Below are 17,505 nucleotides of genomic sequence, written 5' to 3'. Positions count from 1 at the left end.
TAATGTCTTTCCGCTACGCATAATGTGAAAAATAGACTCCAGGCGGAAAAAAAGCCTCAGTGGACAGTGCTGGCGGCTCACAGGATGCCTGAATAAGCACGCCCTTTACCATGAGAGCTGAAACGAAAATTGTCTGCTCTGCGTCTGCTCTGCCTGCAGTATGTAGCAGCCTTAAGTTTTTGGGATTCTTGACTATTATCTAAGGATTTGTGTGGGTCAAAGTGTAGTAACAAACTGCTCAAGCTAACTGCTCAACTCTTTCTTAAAAAAAAAAAAAATTAAACAAAAAAGTAAAACGACTTCCTGCATGTGGATTTTTCGAAGGAAAGACCTGGTGTTGGAATGGAAATGCTCTCCTGAACTGGCTATAGACTGAATAATCATTGTCCTATGTGAAAGAGGTAAAGACTGCATTCAGATGTAAGAAATTGGATATAAGAATATATGATACAATTCACTGAAGACATATCAAGACATATCAAGTAATGGTGAAGAGTGTGTGTACCTGGAAGGCCAAGTCGTGGTACTGCTGCTTCTCATTGGGGCCCAGAGCGTACCACCACTCCCCAAGGATCTTACTGACGGTCCGGTTGTCCTGGTTGGGGTGTCGCTGGTGCACCAGCGCCCGGTGACGCTTGCTGAAGATCATGAAGGCGTTCATGGGACGACGGATGTGGTCCTTCTCCCGCTGGATAGGGGTTAGAGTAAGGCAAGGTGGGAGACAGGGATGGAGGGTGAGTGCAGAGAAGGAGACAGAAAGAGAAAGGGGGGAAAGTAGATGTTGACACTGAGGAGTGTGTAACTAGGTGAATTGGTGTATGAGTGACATAAAATAAGTAATAACCTTCCTGCCTTTGTCTTTCTGTACACCTGGCTGACTGACTGCCGGTATGACTGTGGGGCTGACTGACCTTCCTGTCTCCGTCCTTGGGCAGGGCGCTGAGGGACTGTGTGCGTCGCTTGATGGGGCCAGTAGAGGGCGCTGGATCGTTGGCCACACCCGGGAAGAACCTACATTCAAACACAGAGAAGAAACGAAACCGAGCACCCATCAGAGGCAGGAAGTCAAGGGAGGTTCATCACTCTGTGGGGCTTGCAGAGCAACAGCTCTCAGTCTCAGGGCTGGAAATCCCAAAGGGCCATGGAAGGATTTAGGGAGGAGCTCAAAATGAGTTATAAGTTTAAAACAAACTTCTATAATCATCTTTTGATTTTTTTATATGATAGTGCATGTTTACAGCCTCTAGAATATCTAAAATAAATAATGATATAAACAGGAAAAACCAACGGCACAGTTTACTGTTCTGTGGTTGTGTGCCATGATCCATTAAAGGAATGGAGGATCATGGAAGTCATAATTTCATTCTCAGTGGTCCTGTGCAGTGATGCAGATGTGAAAAAGGTGAAGAAACTTCAGAAATGACAGTGTGGGTAGACTGAGTTCAGCCTGGTTTAGAAAGCATTAACCAGAATATTACACTCTGTAAAATATATATATATATATATATATATGTGTGTGTGTGTGTGTGTGTGTGTGTGTCACCTGGCTTTCCTCTCTCTCTCTCTCTCTTTCTCTCTACTGTCACATTCAAATAATGGAGAAATAAAAAAAAAAAAACATTAGCTAGTTAGTAGTAGTTAGTAGAAACACCTAATTATTGTGGCACAGGTCTGTCTGAGAAGCTTAACCTGTTTTGCACCTGCATTTGTATTAGAGATGATTATCAGTATCAGCTGTTATGGGAGGGAAGATATTGCAATTGGCCTAAAAAACACATATTGTTTCATCCCCAGAGCAGTGTGGTATGTGATCTTTGCATAGCCCTAAGAGAATAAAACTAACCACCCTCTAACCACTACTACCCAGGTCATGATGCAGAAACGGCAAGAGCCACCCAACTGTTCTGACATAGTCTTTGCAGAGCTGGCAGTATCGTGCAGCAACTCCACTACCACAAGACTACAAAAAGAGTTAGATTCGTAATGGCAGAAAGGACATCCAGACCCTGTTCGCAAAAAAAAAAAAAAAAAAAAAAAAAAAAAAAAAAAATCTTTATGCCCATAAATAGAAAAAGGCTGTCTTTGGCTTTTGGAAAATCCCTTGCAACTTATCTTTAATCTCTCTCACAGGCCCATATGCTGCAGAAGTCAAGAAAAAAAAGTTGCAAGTGGAAGAAGGATTTTAGCCAATATGTGCAGAATGCTTGCCTCAACACCAAGGCACATAATGATCCCCTATCTGAGAGAAAGATCACGGATCCGAAACCCAGTTTGGGTCTTCTTTTCAAAACCTTTACTTATGCATGGCAAGTGTGCTGTGCATGCATGCTCTTTTTCAGCATCACACTGCTTCACATTCATATAATTGCATACATTTGTACCTGGGAGCTGCCAAGAAGATATATATTCCCCTACAGTTAGCCACTGAGCAACTGCACTGTAGTAACTGATGACACAGTGCCTTGCTCAAGAACACCTGCCACGTTGGCGTTCTCTGTTTGGCTTGATTATCTGTCCAGGGATCTTAAACTAGTCCTCATCATCAGACTTTACATTGATAAACCAACACGAGGTAAACGTAGGAATCACCTTGCGCAAAAAGATTGTTCAACTTCTGATTTCACTTTTTTTTTGTATCAGAAAATCTCGAAATTGCTTTGTGTTCATTCTTTTTGAATTATTTCTGTTCACTCACCCTCTGACATTCAAAAGAAAGTCCTGCTGAAAAAGACAGAGGGGCAGAAAGAAGAATCCAGACAAGTGAGGTAAAAAAAAACTCCTGAGCAATAACCAATCAATAGTTACAGCCAAAAGTACAATTAAGAAGTCCTTTTGACTGGCTGTTTGTTAAGTCTGTATGAAACCGCGAGATCTATGCTGCCATTTGCTTCCCAACTAACAGCATAGAAATGTGAAGAGAAACTGTAGGCTAATAGGTCAGCGGTGTGTAAACCAGGATAAATCTTGCCAATTATGTCAGGAAAAAAGTTTACATTGTGAGAAAAACAGCTACTAGAAAAAAGTCTTTAAAATCTGTGAGCCATCAGGGATGAAGTCTGAACCTCGTTGCTGTTACCATCAAGCCGTGTATACATGAATATGACGCCTTTTTTTCTCTCTACAGTTTTGCTGAAGCATTTCTTTTGGCGACGGCGGCCTTTGTGAGCACAGTGACCCTGAGAGCATTCAAAACCACACTACCAGCCAGACAGCCACGCAGCCCGTCTGAGTCACTCTGAAAGAGCATTAACCCAGCCAGACGTAGAGGCACAGCAATAGACTGAGTGGAATGAGACCGAGCTCACAATCTCCACTTCTCACTCCATATACATCAGTACTACTGTTAAAAATTTTGTTTGTTTTTGCTCGTTTCTTTAAGTAGAAAGTGGGTTTTAATGCATCTGTTTGAGCGTAGTTTCACTGATGACTTTCAGAGCAGGGATTCAAAGACAATACACTGTGTTGAATGCAATTCTGCAATTACTATCATTCTTACTATCTGATTCACACACAGAAAGCTATTAGGAAAGCGCATACTTTGGGAAAACATGTATCAAAAGTTTTGCTCCTTTAATGAGACATCCACTATTTCAAAAAGAGACACCAAAACAAATGATGGTACTTTTTCAAAGGATGGAATGTAACTTGACTCCTTGGTTGACGAAATGATTACGCTTCCTGCATATTTTAGGCATTCGGAAGGCTGACATACGGCTAATGATTGTTTTTTCCAAAATGGATTCACATTATTTTGGAAATGAACCGGTCATGTTCTACCGTAGTTCATCATGCAGTATTTACATGGAGACACAAAACAAACCAGATGTTTTTACCAGAGACTTTCTCTCAAGGATGCGCTCTGTGAACACAGCGAAGCACCGTAAATGTTTACTTTGCAAAGAAGTTAGTCCCTTAGCACTAAAGGCTGGGACTCACAATACAACCAACAATACAATCTTAGAATCTGCATGGCTCTGTAGTAAAGCAGTGTTCAAATGTATGCTAAAAACAAACAGACAGATAGATAGATAGATCAGACAGATCCTGTTTATACTTACGGGTCGTCTGTATCGCTCTCTGTCTCACTGTCAGCCCCGCCCCTTTCTGGAGGAGGATTGTCACTGGTCGGGGGAGGGCGTGACGGAGATGCCCGCTCTAGGTCTGGAGGGCCGCTCCGCCCGTCACTGACCAGGGCCACGCCACAGCGAGGCTCTGAGGAAACAAGAGGAACTGATGTGTCAGATGGTGGAAACAGTGCGGTACATTCACACATGTTGAACATGTAGAACCGATGGGAATGGAACCACTAACCAAAGCGGTAGTAGCACTAGCTCCTATTCATTAAATAGCACAGCACTGACAGTGTTACTTCCTTGGTTGATGTAATGCTTTAATCTGACCAGCTATAAACACTGCGAGGCTCTGACTACATCTATGTGGTTTCCTCAAGCAGGCACAAAGTTTTCATCAGATAAACCATGTGTTTTTCAATGTTTTGGTATTGCCTGTCATAACATTACATCATTTTGATAGCCAGCTAGCAATGCTAAATAGCACTGATAAGAAAGATACAGAGATATGATCAGTGCCTTTATGCAAGAGCTACCTTATAGGTTTTGCAGTTATAAAGTTAGTTACTGATATTTCTGAACCTCCATTTCAGCTTCATTTGGCAAAACATCTTCAGCATAATTAAGTTAATTTTGGCCTTTATTCTCACAATCATACATCCCATGTTAGTCTTCTAAATAGCCTAAAACTCAGTGAAATTATGAAAATGAGGAAACAACAAGTCAAGTAATGGCCTGCTGTAAGTCCTCCTGATGCTGGTAGTGTGACAGGCCACAATGTCTGTCTATCAAAACTCTGATTTTCCAACATTTTTGGGAAACTCTCATCATGGGGCTGGTACCTTCTCTACCGATCATTCAGAATTTGGTGGTTGAGGAAGACTTCTGTGGTTATTTGGGAAACTCAACCCTATAGTACTTCCTGTTATAATTTGAGAACAGACAGTGAAATCCGCCCTTTCTCTCGCTCTTGGGTAAAAAGCTATGATGGCTTGCCCAGAAAAAAGGGGTGGGCTGATGAACTACCTTTGCTCTGATTGACAAGCTGTTGGCCATCGGCAGGCTGGGCAGCTGCTCCTGACTGGCTGGGCTCCAGGAAAGGGACCAATGAATGCCAAGGAAACACTGGCACCGACCGAGGCTCCACGTTGGTCCAAACTGTGGGAAGACGAAGAGAGTAAGAGGGGGAGAGAGAGAGAGAGAAAGCGAGAAAGAGAGCGAGAGAGAGAGAGAGAGGGAGAGAGGGAGAGGGAGGGAGGGAGGAAAGGAGAGAGAGGGAGGGAGAAGGAGAGACAAAGACAAAGGTAAAATGTCATTCATGTTTATGTATTTCAGTATCAGGAGCTGCAGACAGAAGGCAGCAGTCTGCCCTCTGGCATCATGCAAAATGCTACGCGATCATCAGCCAGCAATGTGCAAAAATACTACTAAAAACTATGTGACTTCAGAGAAAACTGCCAGAGACCACAGACCATGAATGGAGTTGTGTTTTCAGTCTCTTATTCTAAGCCCAACACATACTCAGACACACAGACCATCCCCCAGGATATTGTAAGTTGAAGGGTCATGTGGTGTGCGATGTGATGAGGGAACTTGTTATTTTATCCACTCAGACTCCAGACTACTGACTGTCTAGACTGCCACACTGCTGCCGAGCTGCGGACTCTGAACTGTGCCTCTGTAACCATTTTACAGGGATACCATGACACTGCGAGTGTGAGCTGCAGCTAACCATGTCCCTTGGTTCCAATGAGGAATGCTAACAATGCTAACAAGCGAAGAGGACGATGAATTACAGGCTTAATTTGTACACAAATTTACTGCAAATTCCAGCACTACCACCACAATTTCCACTACAATTACCGTTACTACTACTATTACTACTACTAATAACTACTAGCACTGCTGCCTGTAGACTCACTAAAATGACTTAACCACAGATGATTTAAATGACTCATTCTTAAACATTCTGGTGCCCGTAGGTGTGGTGACAATTCTCACCAGATAAGTCCAGGACCCCCAAAAATGAATACACACTTTAGAATAAACTTCCCCATTAAAGATGAGATAAATTACTAAAGGAACCCATCTGAGAAAGTTTGTGGTGTGTTATGATCTGGCATATAATTAAAACAAATAAGTGTCTGTACTGCAGGTGGGTTATCAGGACAGCGAAACTGACACAGTCATTACTGTGCAGTCACTACTGACTGAAATATTCAACGATTGTTGGTGGTGTGACCCTAAAGAACCACTAGATAATCAGCTGCAGTTCACACTTTGGAATGTAAAGTTAACAAACAATTTAAATTGTAAAAAGTTACCTCAGCTTTGGCAGACTGTGTTGTAAGTAGTTTTAGTCTCCACTGCCTCTCCAACTGCGTTATTCCACATTTACTGCTCTATTACTGCCACTGTTTCCACTACCATTACTGGTGGAATCAAACTGGTTATGAACTCTACGTTGCAGCAGCATGCTGGCCAGTTTCCATTTCCATAAATAGCTTGAGCATAAATCATTTAAATGCTATATTAATTTAAAACATTTACTTGCAATATTTCATATGGATATTAATATTCTGCTGAGCAGCTGTAAATTAAGCATCAATGTGGATGCTGTAGCTTATACCCAACAACCCAGAATGTCTTTCTTATGCTTTGGGGTCACATCAACATTATTGATGTACTGCAGCTTTGACCTTACTGCTGGTTATCATGCTGGTGATTTAGGAACTGAAACTTATTCTACTGTTCTCTGATGCACTCATTATTAGCTGCTGCAATGAGTCTTAATGAGACTGTCAGCTAGCTGCCTCAAATAATTATGATATGATGTGTTATTGATCCCTATAGGAGAACCAGTGATGACCCACAAAAATGTGTAAAACAAGAATGCAAATCTATCAGACACAGAAACCGATGAGAAAAGGTTCTGAATATCCTTTGAGGCTAATTAGTGATCAATAGCAGGGTAGGTTTCAGAAAGCCAGATTTAAGACTTTTTAAGACCTTTTAATGCTATCTTGAATCGAATTCAAATCCAGTTTCACCACCAAAATAAAGCAGCAATGCTGGCATAAACAGGCAGTTCCCAGCCAAAGGTAACTAATGACAGATTTGGCTATAATCAAGGAGGTCAAGGAAAAAATAGGAAATCAAATGTTCAGGGACTTTAGGAGATTCAACATGCTCGACATACTGTATTAACCCTGTCCAGTATTAATGTTACAGTTATATTTGAGAAAGACACACTTCTCAGATTAGGGTTTAGATTAGATTATTTTAGCGATATCATCAAATTGTAATAGATTGTAATATAATGGTCTTGGATCTTGAATATCATGAAATGGGATACATATTGTCTTTTCTTGATTTTAAAGGTTGCATTACAGTAAAGAAACACAATCTTCTGAGCTTATTAGGCAGTTCTAGCTGCTCCATGATCAAAGCCACATTACTGTAGCCAGTGATAACTAGCAAGACGCAGCACTGATAAGTAATGAGAAAAGCAACAGTTATCTTGAGGTTTTGAGCGGGAAAAAAGGAAGACAGTCGACAGTAGATACTGAAGGTGTCCACGTGCCCTGCAGCTTTTCCATCCAAGGATTTTCCAAATAATTCATGTGGCTTCAAAAGCAGTAACACAGTATTGCATGGGCTGTGTAGCCAGTACGTGACTTCATCTTCATACTTCATCTGCATCTGCAAAGTTATTTCAGGCTTCTTCATCAAAGGTTGCAGATGCACTCAAAGAGAGCAGTAATGAAACTCATGATGCTAATGCAGCTGCACTGGAGAAGCACTAAGGGGCTATATTTAGGATAGATCTCAGCCGTGGGGCCTCCACTGCCTTCTGCCAGTATTTGTTTCTGGGCTCTTTATGGCTCTAGGTGTTTTTAAAAATGTATGGAGGAGGAAACGTTACGCTACAGAGGCAGGTGGCTGCAAAGTGTTAGCAGCAGCAGTAGTGCGAGGGATCAGAGAAGGAGAGAGAGAAGAAAAAGCATGCTCTGGTAATCAGCTCAGGCCTCAACGCTTTACTGCACTAATTCTACCGACGGAAACAGTGTATCCATGACAACACGCTGGCAACACGATTACTCCTTTTTCTGCTGAGAGGGATGAAACACATTCACATCACGCCTGACTTGCCCTTGGTGCCCTGTCTGAGGTTGCTGATTGTCTGCTACATCAAGATGAGTGTGTCTCTATGTTTGTGTGTGTGTGTTTGTGTGTGTGTGTGTGTGTGTGTGTGTGTGTAGGAGAGAGAAAAGGTGTGGATGTCCTTGTTGCTCTCACTTGTGCTTTCAGTCTTGCATGTCTAGACATGTCAATATTCTCACCTTTAAAAGTTTCAGTGCAACACCCCTGATCACATGCACATTTACACATACAAATACACACACACACACACTTACATGTTTAAACTGGGTGACACCACTTCTACGCACACACAGGAACACTCATTAATTCTCACACCACACGCACTGAGTCACTAGTTACACACAATGAGAAGCAGATCTCAGAGGTTGCCTGAACTGCTGGTATTATTTTGAAACTCCTTTCATCTTAATGCCTCAGAAAAAGTGATTTCAATCTCAAGGCATCCTATCAAATCAATCAAATCAAGGAAACATCACTTATTCAGAAAGGGGCTATGGGAAATTTTTAATTAATATTTAGAATGGGAAGAGTTTTGTTATTCAAATGTGATATTTAAGCCACCACATTCCTGGATCTTCACTGCAGCTATGGCACACTATCATTCAGTCACTCAAGTACAATAATGACTTAATTATATGGGTATTTTATTGTCTACTTATATATGTGACATACTGTTGCACCAAATGTCACGATGAACTATGATACAGAACCGAATCTAATCTGTTAATATGTCTCTGCAGGGAGACAAATTTCTGTATGTTTATTACACTGTGACCGGAATGATCACACAATTTAAATTTAATGCAAACCAGATTCTGTATTCATGTATTTAAACCATTATTCCTGAGAGGTAATCTGGTTTATACACCTAATATGGCAGGAAAGGAAAACTCGATAAAGTTGATATGGAAATAAGCATAGTCAACATATCTTGAAACCAAGCGCCTCCTTCTCAGATGACTATTTGTTTGCATTTAACAAGGTGCAAAACGGGCTAATAAAAGGTTTTCGAAATATTTTTATCTGTCAAGTCCATGGCTAAAAAATGTGTATGCATCAAATTTGTGCTGGTAAAGGCAAACTCACTCCCTTTTATTCCCCCTCAAATCATTTCCTGCATCCTCCTACATTTACATCTCACATTTTATACTTTTAGTTGACACTCTCATCTAGAGTACAACAGGGGCGTAAATGCTGGATCTACAACATTACAAGCCACCAGGGTAAGAAAATAACAGTTTGGGGAAGAAATCCCCCTAATAGTTCATAAAACGCTGATAATTACAAGTATCCGTTTTTGCATTTCACCCTGGTCACATTTTTGTTGAGTTATCAAATACTACACATGCATGCAACTACTGTCCCTTGTAGTCCACTGTAGGTGATTTGTGGGGGAGAAAAACGGAGCAGTTATTGATCACGATACAAGAGTATGCAGCCGGAAGCAGTAGAAACAGTCTAATAGTTACTCCTGGATATTATGATTTAAAGCAAAACAAATGTTAGTGGCACAAACCGAATATTTATTTGCAAATATGCAATGCCTATGTATTATTTATTGTTGAGTGTAACTGCCCACAAAATGACCAAAATAGCCCTAAAAAAGCTTATCAAAGGCAGTAAATGTGCCCCGAGGAAAAAAAAAAATTCACTATGTAAGCAGGCAATCATAAGGTGTACAAGGGTCAGAGCCACACAGCCCTGATAGCACTCTGTGACCACTGAATGATTTATAGGGTTGGGCGTTATGTCAAGATGTTCCTACTGCCCACTGCCCAACAACCAGCAATTTCATATGGTGTGTGGCATGTGTGGGTAGGTCACCAAAACTTTCTCTTTTCTCTGTTAAGGAGCTGAGGTTGTCAGTAAAATGAGAATAGCCGGTCCTCCTTGAAGGTCGGTCCACCTTAAGTGAGTCTGGTCAGTTTAGGCTAACCAAATGTCGCTTCAGGACAACTTCAGGACAAGCCTCTTTCATTTAATTTAATTTAAGTGGCAAGCAAGAGATACAGGAACTTGGTTTGGGTCTTTAGGAGTTGTTGTAGCATTTATTCACTGCACCCCCTCCCCTCTCGAAAAAAAAAAAAAAAAAAAAAAACAACCAAAAAAAAAAAAAAAACTGGCGATGGACGTGGCTCAACAGCTGATATTTTCATCAGATCACCCAAGCTTAATGATTATGTATGCAAAAAGTACTCGTACAGTGCATGTAAGCTAAAGTGAGCACATTCATTCCTATTTTACAGCAGAATCTGGATCTAAGAAGTGCAAGGGGTCAAGGTTGCACTGCCCTGATGATCTCCCACACCCTCCTCCCATTCCCCCTTCCCCTGCCTCCTTACCAGTCCCCGGGCGTCCCATGATGATGTCCTTTCGCGGGGCGGGGTGAGGGGACTCGGCTGGCAGTATGAGTGGCAGCAGGGCAGTCGGAGAGGGATGGCAAGCTACTGGCTGTGGCAGCACCCCTCCAGAGGCGTCCTGATGCCCCCCAGGCTTCCTCTCCCTCTCCCTGCCCTCAGAACCAGAGGACGACAGAACAGAGCCGGTGGAGGTGGACACCGACCCCGGGGTGGCAGGGCTGGACAGGGCGGCGTGTCCTGCTGTGGCTGGGGTCAAGGACTGGGACAAGAGAATTAGTTAGCTAGTTAGGTTGGAATGATTGCAAAAGTTTACAAAGATCAAGAAGGCCTGGAACACATTTGGACAGAGTTCTTCATGTATTATGGACTATAGATCACAACTGTACGCTGCATACAAAAACATTTTAGGCATTCAAACACAAGCCCTTCTGTTCTCATGATTAACATGTTTTTGAAATGACCATGAAGCTCTCATAGGTTTTAAGGGCTGAAGCTCATGAAATCCACCTAACATATAAAAGATCATGTATTATGAGAAAAGATAACTGGTACATCAGTGAAAGCAATAACTTCCTTACTGAGCTGGAGGCAACCAGGACCAGTGTGGACGTAGGGTTGCGGAGGAGGACAGCCCCATTGGTTGTAGCCCCATTGATGGGGACAGGGGCCTGCAGGACTGGAGGCGCCAGGTGAGGAGGCTGGCTGTGCTCCCTGGATCTGCTCCTCTCCCTCCTCCCTAATGGGCCATCGGAGAACTTTGCCAGGGGGACGTCGGGGTTACGAACAATGACTGGGGAGTCACGGAGCGGCACAATGCGTCGCGGGGAGGGTTCCTGAGGCAGCGGGGAGGGAGGAGTGGGGGAGACTAGCATGGGTGGAGGGGTGGAGGCAGCAGAGGATGGGGGCCTGCTGGTAGCACTACGTGGCCGGGGGAATGAGGGTGTAGTGGGCTGACTCTGGGGGGAGAGGACTCTGAATGCGGCAGGGCTGAGACCCAGAGCAGGGTCACCCACCACACCTCCTCCTATCCCCACCAGTTGCTGCTGCTCTGGCTTGGTCTGATAGTCCTGTGCTGCAGGCAAGGGAGGGGGCGGGTGGCTGTCAAGCTTCCTCTTGCTGGGGCTCATGGGAACTGTGAAGGTGAGGTTGGTCTGAAAGGTGGGTACAATGCCTGAGAGGTGGCGCTCTCTCTCAGCGCCCGGCGTGCCCAGCTTAGTGCCACTGAGCTGGCGGGGGCGCCGTGGGGTGAGCGAAGGAGGGGCGGTAATGGGGCTGAAGGTGGCGGGGCGGAAGCCACCAAAGAGAGGGGATGGTGAGGGTGATGGGGTGGGGGAGAAGGGTGACTGGTTGGAGATGGGGGAGAAAGAAGGTGTGCCTGAGCGGGAACTGCCCAGGGAGACCAGCATGGTCGCTGCCTCGCACTCGTCAAAGTCAAAGCGGGAGAGGTCCTGAGGGACGAGGGAGGAGAGGACCAAGCGAGGGCGGGAGTCTCCTCCTCGGCTGCTGGCCTCGCTGCTGTCCCGTGATGTCTCGTCCCAATCAAACTCTGAGCTGGCTCTCCCCCCGCCCAGTCGGAGGTCTGAGGGAGTCAGAGTGCCTGTGCTGCTGGCTCCTCCACGCTCCCGGCCACCTCCACTGGCTTCCATCTCCTTGGTCCTCATTGAGAGGTGTCTGGAGCAGTATCCCCGGCGCTGTGACTCCTTGGAGCAGCCCTCCCTGGAGCACAGCCTCCTCCACTGCTTCCCGTTGAACTTTTTGCGGATGCCAGTTGGCGTGCAAACAACATCACCCTTCTTGTACTTCTGCTGGGCCGCTGTCAGTGGGGTGCGAGATCGAGAAGAGGATGAGGAGGTTGAACCTGAACCAGACCCACCACCACCACCTCCTCCTCCCCCAGAAGAACCTCCTCCTGAAGCCTTCTCTGTTCTAGAGGAGGAAGCAGTGGAAGAGGAGATAGGAGGGAGCGGAGGGAGCTGGGGAGTGGTAATAACAGCAGCACTGGCTGCTGCAACTGCTGCTGTCGCTGGGTCCAGGCCCAGCAGGACCGGTGAAGGAGGGGCGTGGGGGTTCAAGGCCAGGTGGGCGGGTGGGATCCCGATGCCCCGCACCACAGACAGGTGAGAGCTGAGGTAGCCGGGCGGGGGCTTTGAGAGGATGTGGCGGTGTTGGGGCACCCCCATGGGTTTGGCCCCAGGTACGATTGGTCCCATTGGAACCATGTTGAAGTGGGACACCTCCATGTCTTCTTCGGGGGTCAGTGGCATGTATGGATGATGTTGTTGCTGCTGTTGTTGAGCATTCTTCTCCCTTTCTCGTTCTCTCTCCCTCTCCTGCTTCCTCTGAAGCTCCCTCTCCCTCTCCAGGTCTTTCTCCATCTCCCAGTCTCGGCCAGGAGCCAAGGTGAGGACTGAGGCTGGTGTGACTGGCGAGGTAATGCTGGAGGCAGATGTGGAGGAGGCAGGGACCATGCCTGGGTAGGGCAGCCCCCGCCCCAACACGGACCCCACACCAGGTGTCATACCCCGGCTCAGACGACACAGCTCCTGCTCTACCTCCATCTCCTCTCTGTCCTCCCGTTCTCTTTCCTTCTCTCTGACCCCCTCTGACCCTTCTCTCCCACCTCCAGAGGGCAGGTCCAGGTCCCAAGGCGGTACTAGGAGCCGGAGGGTTTGTCGGGACACCCACACAGCCTGCGTAGCACCTGCTGTCACCCTGCCATCTCCCTCCTGGGCTGCAGGGGGCTCTCTGTCCTCTGACAGGAGCACGCGGTATGCGTTGGCCACCGCTGGGTGTGTGTCCACCTGCGTCACTACGCCCTCTCTGTACCACTGCCACTGTCCCTCACTGCCCTCCTCATTGCCAAATGGCACACAGACACGGGTGCCAATAGGGACAGGCTGGGAACCAGGGGGCGGGGCGTCTAGAATAATGTCCACCACCCCTGGGGGGCTATCATGTCGGTAGGGATAACAGCACAGTGTCTTCTCGCCGTTCAGCTGCACCTCCAGGCTTCCGTACTCGCCGCTGACCTTACGGACCACCCCAGCCCGGAACACCGAGTCCAAACTCCCTCCCCCATCCCTCCTCTCCCCTCCTCCCTCCTCATCACTCCTCTTCCTGAGCAGGCGGGCAAGCACACGCTGGTTCTTCAGCCCTTTGGCAAGGGCGTCGGCCAGTGCGTCAGGGAGACTAGAGGGTGTGTGTGCTGATGTCTGTGTGTGAGTGTGTGCGTGCATGTGTGTGTCGCCGACCACCTCCAGCTCGGCCGAGTGCTCACTGGCGGTGTCTGTCGAGGAGCAGCGGGGCAGGGGGCTGGGTGAGACTCGTTCCGCCTCTCTCACCCGTTCGGCCCCTCCCAGCCGCTCCCTCTCCCCCCCCAGCAGCAAATTAGGGGGTCCCGGGGAGCCGTCCTGAGCCACCGCCGCGCCAGCAGGCCTGTTGTGGAAGTCGTCCATCAGCCTCCTGCTATGACTGTTGCTCTCCGTGTGTGAACCACTGACTTCACTTCCTGTCCCTGTCAGTCCCTGGCTGATGACGCTATGCCCTCCGCCACTCAGAGGAAGAGGAGGGGGTGTGGGCGTGCTGGAGACAGGGTTGCTATGGCTACCGGCAGCAGCAGACGAGCAGTGTTCAGAGGTGTACTTCTTCTTGGGCACACGTGCCTTGAAGGTGGCCGTCTTCCGGCTGGAGGCGGGATTTGGGCTGTTATTAGCGCTGGGTGTGCTGCTGTTGCTACTACTGTTACCGCCACTGTCACTGTGGCTGGCACCACCCACAGCTGACCTCCCCACTCTGTCATCCATGGATGTCGCCAATTTCCCAGAATCCATCACAACTGCTGCTGTTGTCTCCAACAGCCTTTGGCTGTCTCTGTGAAGCCCCTCCCCCTCTAAAGTGGCCTGTGTTCTGACAGGCTCCTCCTGGGAGGACTCTGAGTGTGAAGAAGAGGAAGAAGATGAGGAGGAAGGAGTTTGGTTTTTGGGGGATCTGCTTCTGTCTCTGTGCTCATCTGAGTCCCTCTTCTCTCCTCCTTCGGGGGTGTCCCCTGCTCCACGACGCTTCCCTCCTTTGGCCCGGGTGGAGGGGGGAGAGCGCCGGCCTTGTTTCTTTATCGGCTTCATCTTTTCATCTAGCTTTTCTTTTCCTCCCTTTTTCCTCCAAACAAATCTTTTATTTATTTATCCCAGATTCTCCTTGGCGTTCCTCACTGTGCCTTGTTTTTTCTTGTTCCCCCTCCTTTCCTTTTTCTCTATTTTCCTCCTCTGCCGGGGCCTCTCTCTCTCATCCTGTCTTGTCTTCGTTCTGCGACTCCAGCGCTTTCCCACCTTATTCCGCAGACTCTGAAAGAGAGAGGAAGGCAACGGCGAGCGCAGATTACTCAAGTGGTAAATGCATTGTGACGTGCACAAAGCTTATTCATGGCACAAGGTGGCTAACTGTATGGTGTTGAGAAATGACTGCTAAAATCAAAATCAAACATTACAAGTCATACAACATCATTTCTAAGTAATTCAAGGTTAAAAAAAGAGGTAAATTAATACTTTATAATCACTTGGATCATACATCATATATTTTAAATAGTAACAAACATTTTGAGGAAATTTATTCCCTGGAAAATGATGCACCATAGTACTCAAGTAGTAATAGATATGACTCATCTACAAATTCATTACACATTAATTCATTACATAACAGTTTCTGCTCACATTACACAAAGCCTGCATCCATACCAGGTACATATTAAAAGCAGGACGCCATATTGTAGGCTAAACACAATGTAGGCTCACAACACAGTATGGAAATAGTGAGGAGTGCTTTACAAATGCTTGCCCAGACAAGCCTTTATGCATGCACTCACTGACACACACTCTCTCTCTCTCTCTCCCTCTCTCTCTCTCTCTCTCACACACACACACACACAGACGCACACACATACTCTGAAACACACTACGGTTTCTTGGCCAGGGCAGTAGAGGCGGGGGAATTCCTTGTTCGCTCACATTTTGAAACCCTCCCTCCCTCTCTCTCTCACTTAGTCTATCAGTCTAAACCTCCCCCCAACACACACACACACCTCCCTCTCTCTCTCTCTCCCTCTCAGTAGCGACCTTTATCTATGTATTTCATAGCAGAGTCAATCCGCCCCTACAATCTCCATTTCCTGTGGAAGACCATTACCTAACTTCCCGCTACTTTATTCCTCTCTCTGTCTCTCTCTCTTTCTCTCTATTGCTACTATTCCGATTTCATTCTTATGCTCTTCATTTTCCCTTTCTCTCCCTCTAATATTGATATACACATTCTCGCTGTATTCTCTCTGTCCTCGTAGCATCCCTCCCTTTTTCTATTCTCATTTCGTGCCAGAATAGCAGAGTTGTTCAGAATAATTGTTATTCCACACCAGAGTCATTCAGAATCGCTCTCAGCCATCCCAGAGTCATTCAGAATATCGCTTTTTCCACACCGGAGTCATTCACAGCTGTTCCTCCATTGAGAAAGTTAAAAAAGATTGATTTTGCTGACTTGTGGGACTGAGCGAGGGCACTGTTGTCATTTAACTGGTTTGTTTGCTGTGTGGCTCAAACGTGCAGGGCTTGCCTCAGGTCTGTGCTTTGCTGGGTGTTCTGCCTCATTTCTTCCAGTGCAAGTTTCCACTGAGCTAGGAGTGTCAGTAAGACATCGACAACAAGTGTGTGACAAAACACAGCATATTATCCTCGTTACCTATTTGAAGATTCTCACCCCGGCCCCGCACTTCACTGTCAAACCCGTCAGGTATCATACTGTTCTTCATGCCTGTCTGTCTGTCTGTTAACTCACCTGTCTACCTGTCTGTCCCTGTTTCTCCCTCTGTCTTCCCACCTGCCTGTCTGTCCCTATTCCCTCGGTCGCTCTCCTGCTTATCTGACAGTAGGCTAAAGGCTAACATTCATTCAAGTCCTTTTAATATCTGCCACATCATAGCGACTAGAGAGAAATCCATTTCCAGAGATGAGTGCCGCCTGTCTCAAGGCCACACACACACACACACACACACACACACACAGCAAACATCTATGTGATGATAGCTAGTAGTGCACACAGACCAAACCAGTCATCGCTGTGCTATATGTAAACAGCCGTGGAACAGCCACCATAAAATAATTTGGCTGCCTGCCTTACTTGGTCACGATAGAGGTATGCTACATGTGTTTACTCAGTAGTGCACTGTGTACAACAGCTGGTGTGGAGTCATGGGCCTAATGATAACAGCTTAAAGACAAACTGACGCAACTCACTCTCCCCTCTGTGAAATGTGGAGCATGGACGCCCATATAGGAGCTATAGTAGGTCTCCTCTGTCTCCTATGTTTTATATTCAAACTGTGATCGCACTGGAGAGTGACAAACTTTCTGCTCGTCACGTCTGAATGTAGTGCAGGATAAAACCACCTAACCTCAATCCGATGACATAAATCTACAGTAGCAGCAAACCGATGTGGAGGGAGGGGGCACGTAAACGAATGTGTTTCTTAAGGCATAACTGATTTTATTTATATCAGTGGTTGTTCAAGTTGTGGTCAGGGTTTCACCGCCTTTTAATCTACAACTGGCCATCATCTTGAAGAGTGAATATGCTAAAACAAAGTGACTTAAGCTTAAAAAAAATCACTTATGAAAACAACCAGACTTGATAATACACTGACTACAACCATATTATAATCTAATGTATACACACATAATTATGTCATCCACTCATTGTGCCTACCCTAACATAGAAAAGACTATTATATTACTATAAGTACTTACATAGTATGACATGGTGAAATTATAGTAACCTTGTAAAACTTTGTATTTCTACTTCACATGGCATTATCAAAAGACTGTCTGGTAACATTATAGCTGCATTATGTTGTAATGTTTAATGCTGTT

The 17,505-nt window shown here is 46.0% G+C and overlaps 1 protein-coding gene across 3 annotated transcripts in view; it reads right to left on the bottom strand.

Annotated features, from left to right (window-relative positions):
• The window catches only part of cica (capicua transcriptional repressor a), a 40,422-nt gene that overhangs the window by 21,538 nt on the left and 1,379 nt on the right, over positions 1–17,505 (bottom strand). For all 3 annotated transcript variants that reach the window (XM_030063576.1, XM_030063577.1, XM_030063578.1), the window contains exons 2-7: positions 11,173–14,934; positions 10,577–10,853; positions 5,097–5,228; positions 4,059–4,212; positions 912–1,011; positions 506–688 (exon numbers count right to left, since the gene is read on the bottom strand). In XM_030063576.1, coding sequence (XP_029919436.1) covers positions 506–688; positions 912–1,011; positions 4,059–4,212; positions 5,097–5,228; positions 10,577–10,853; positions 11,173–14,715 — 4,389 coding nt within the window. In that variant the 5' untranslated portion in view covers positions 14,716–14,934. The remainder of the gene's footprint in view (positions 1–505; positions 689–911; positions 1,012–4,058; positions 4,213–5,096; positions 5,229–10,576; positions 10,854–11,172; positions 14,935–17,505) is intronic.

This window comes from Myripristis murdjan, chromosome 11 (genome assembly GCF_902150065.1).
Source record: "Myripristis murdjan chromosome 11, fMyrMur1.1, whole genome shotgun sequence".
NCBI lineage: Eukaryota > Metazoa > Chordata > Actinopteri > Holocentriformes > Holocentridae > Myripristis > Myripristis murdjan.
Note: the sequence above shows the minus strand (reverse complement) of the source record. Positions and strands in the feature narration are given on the sequence as shown.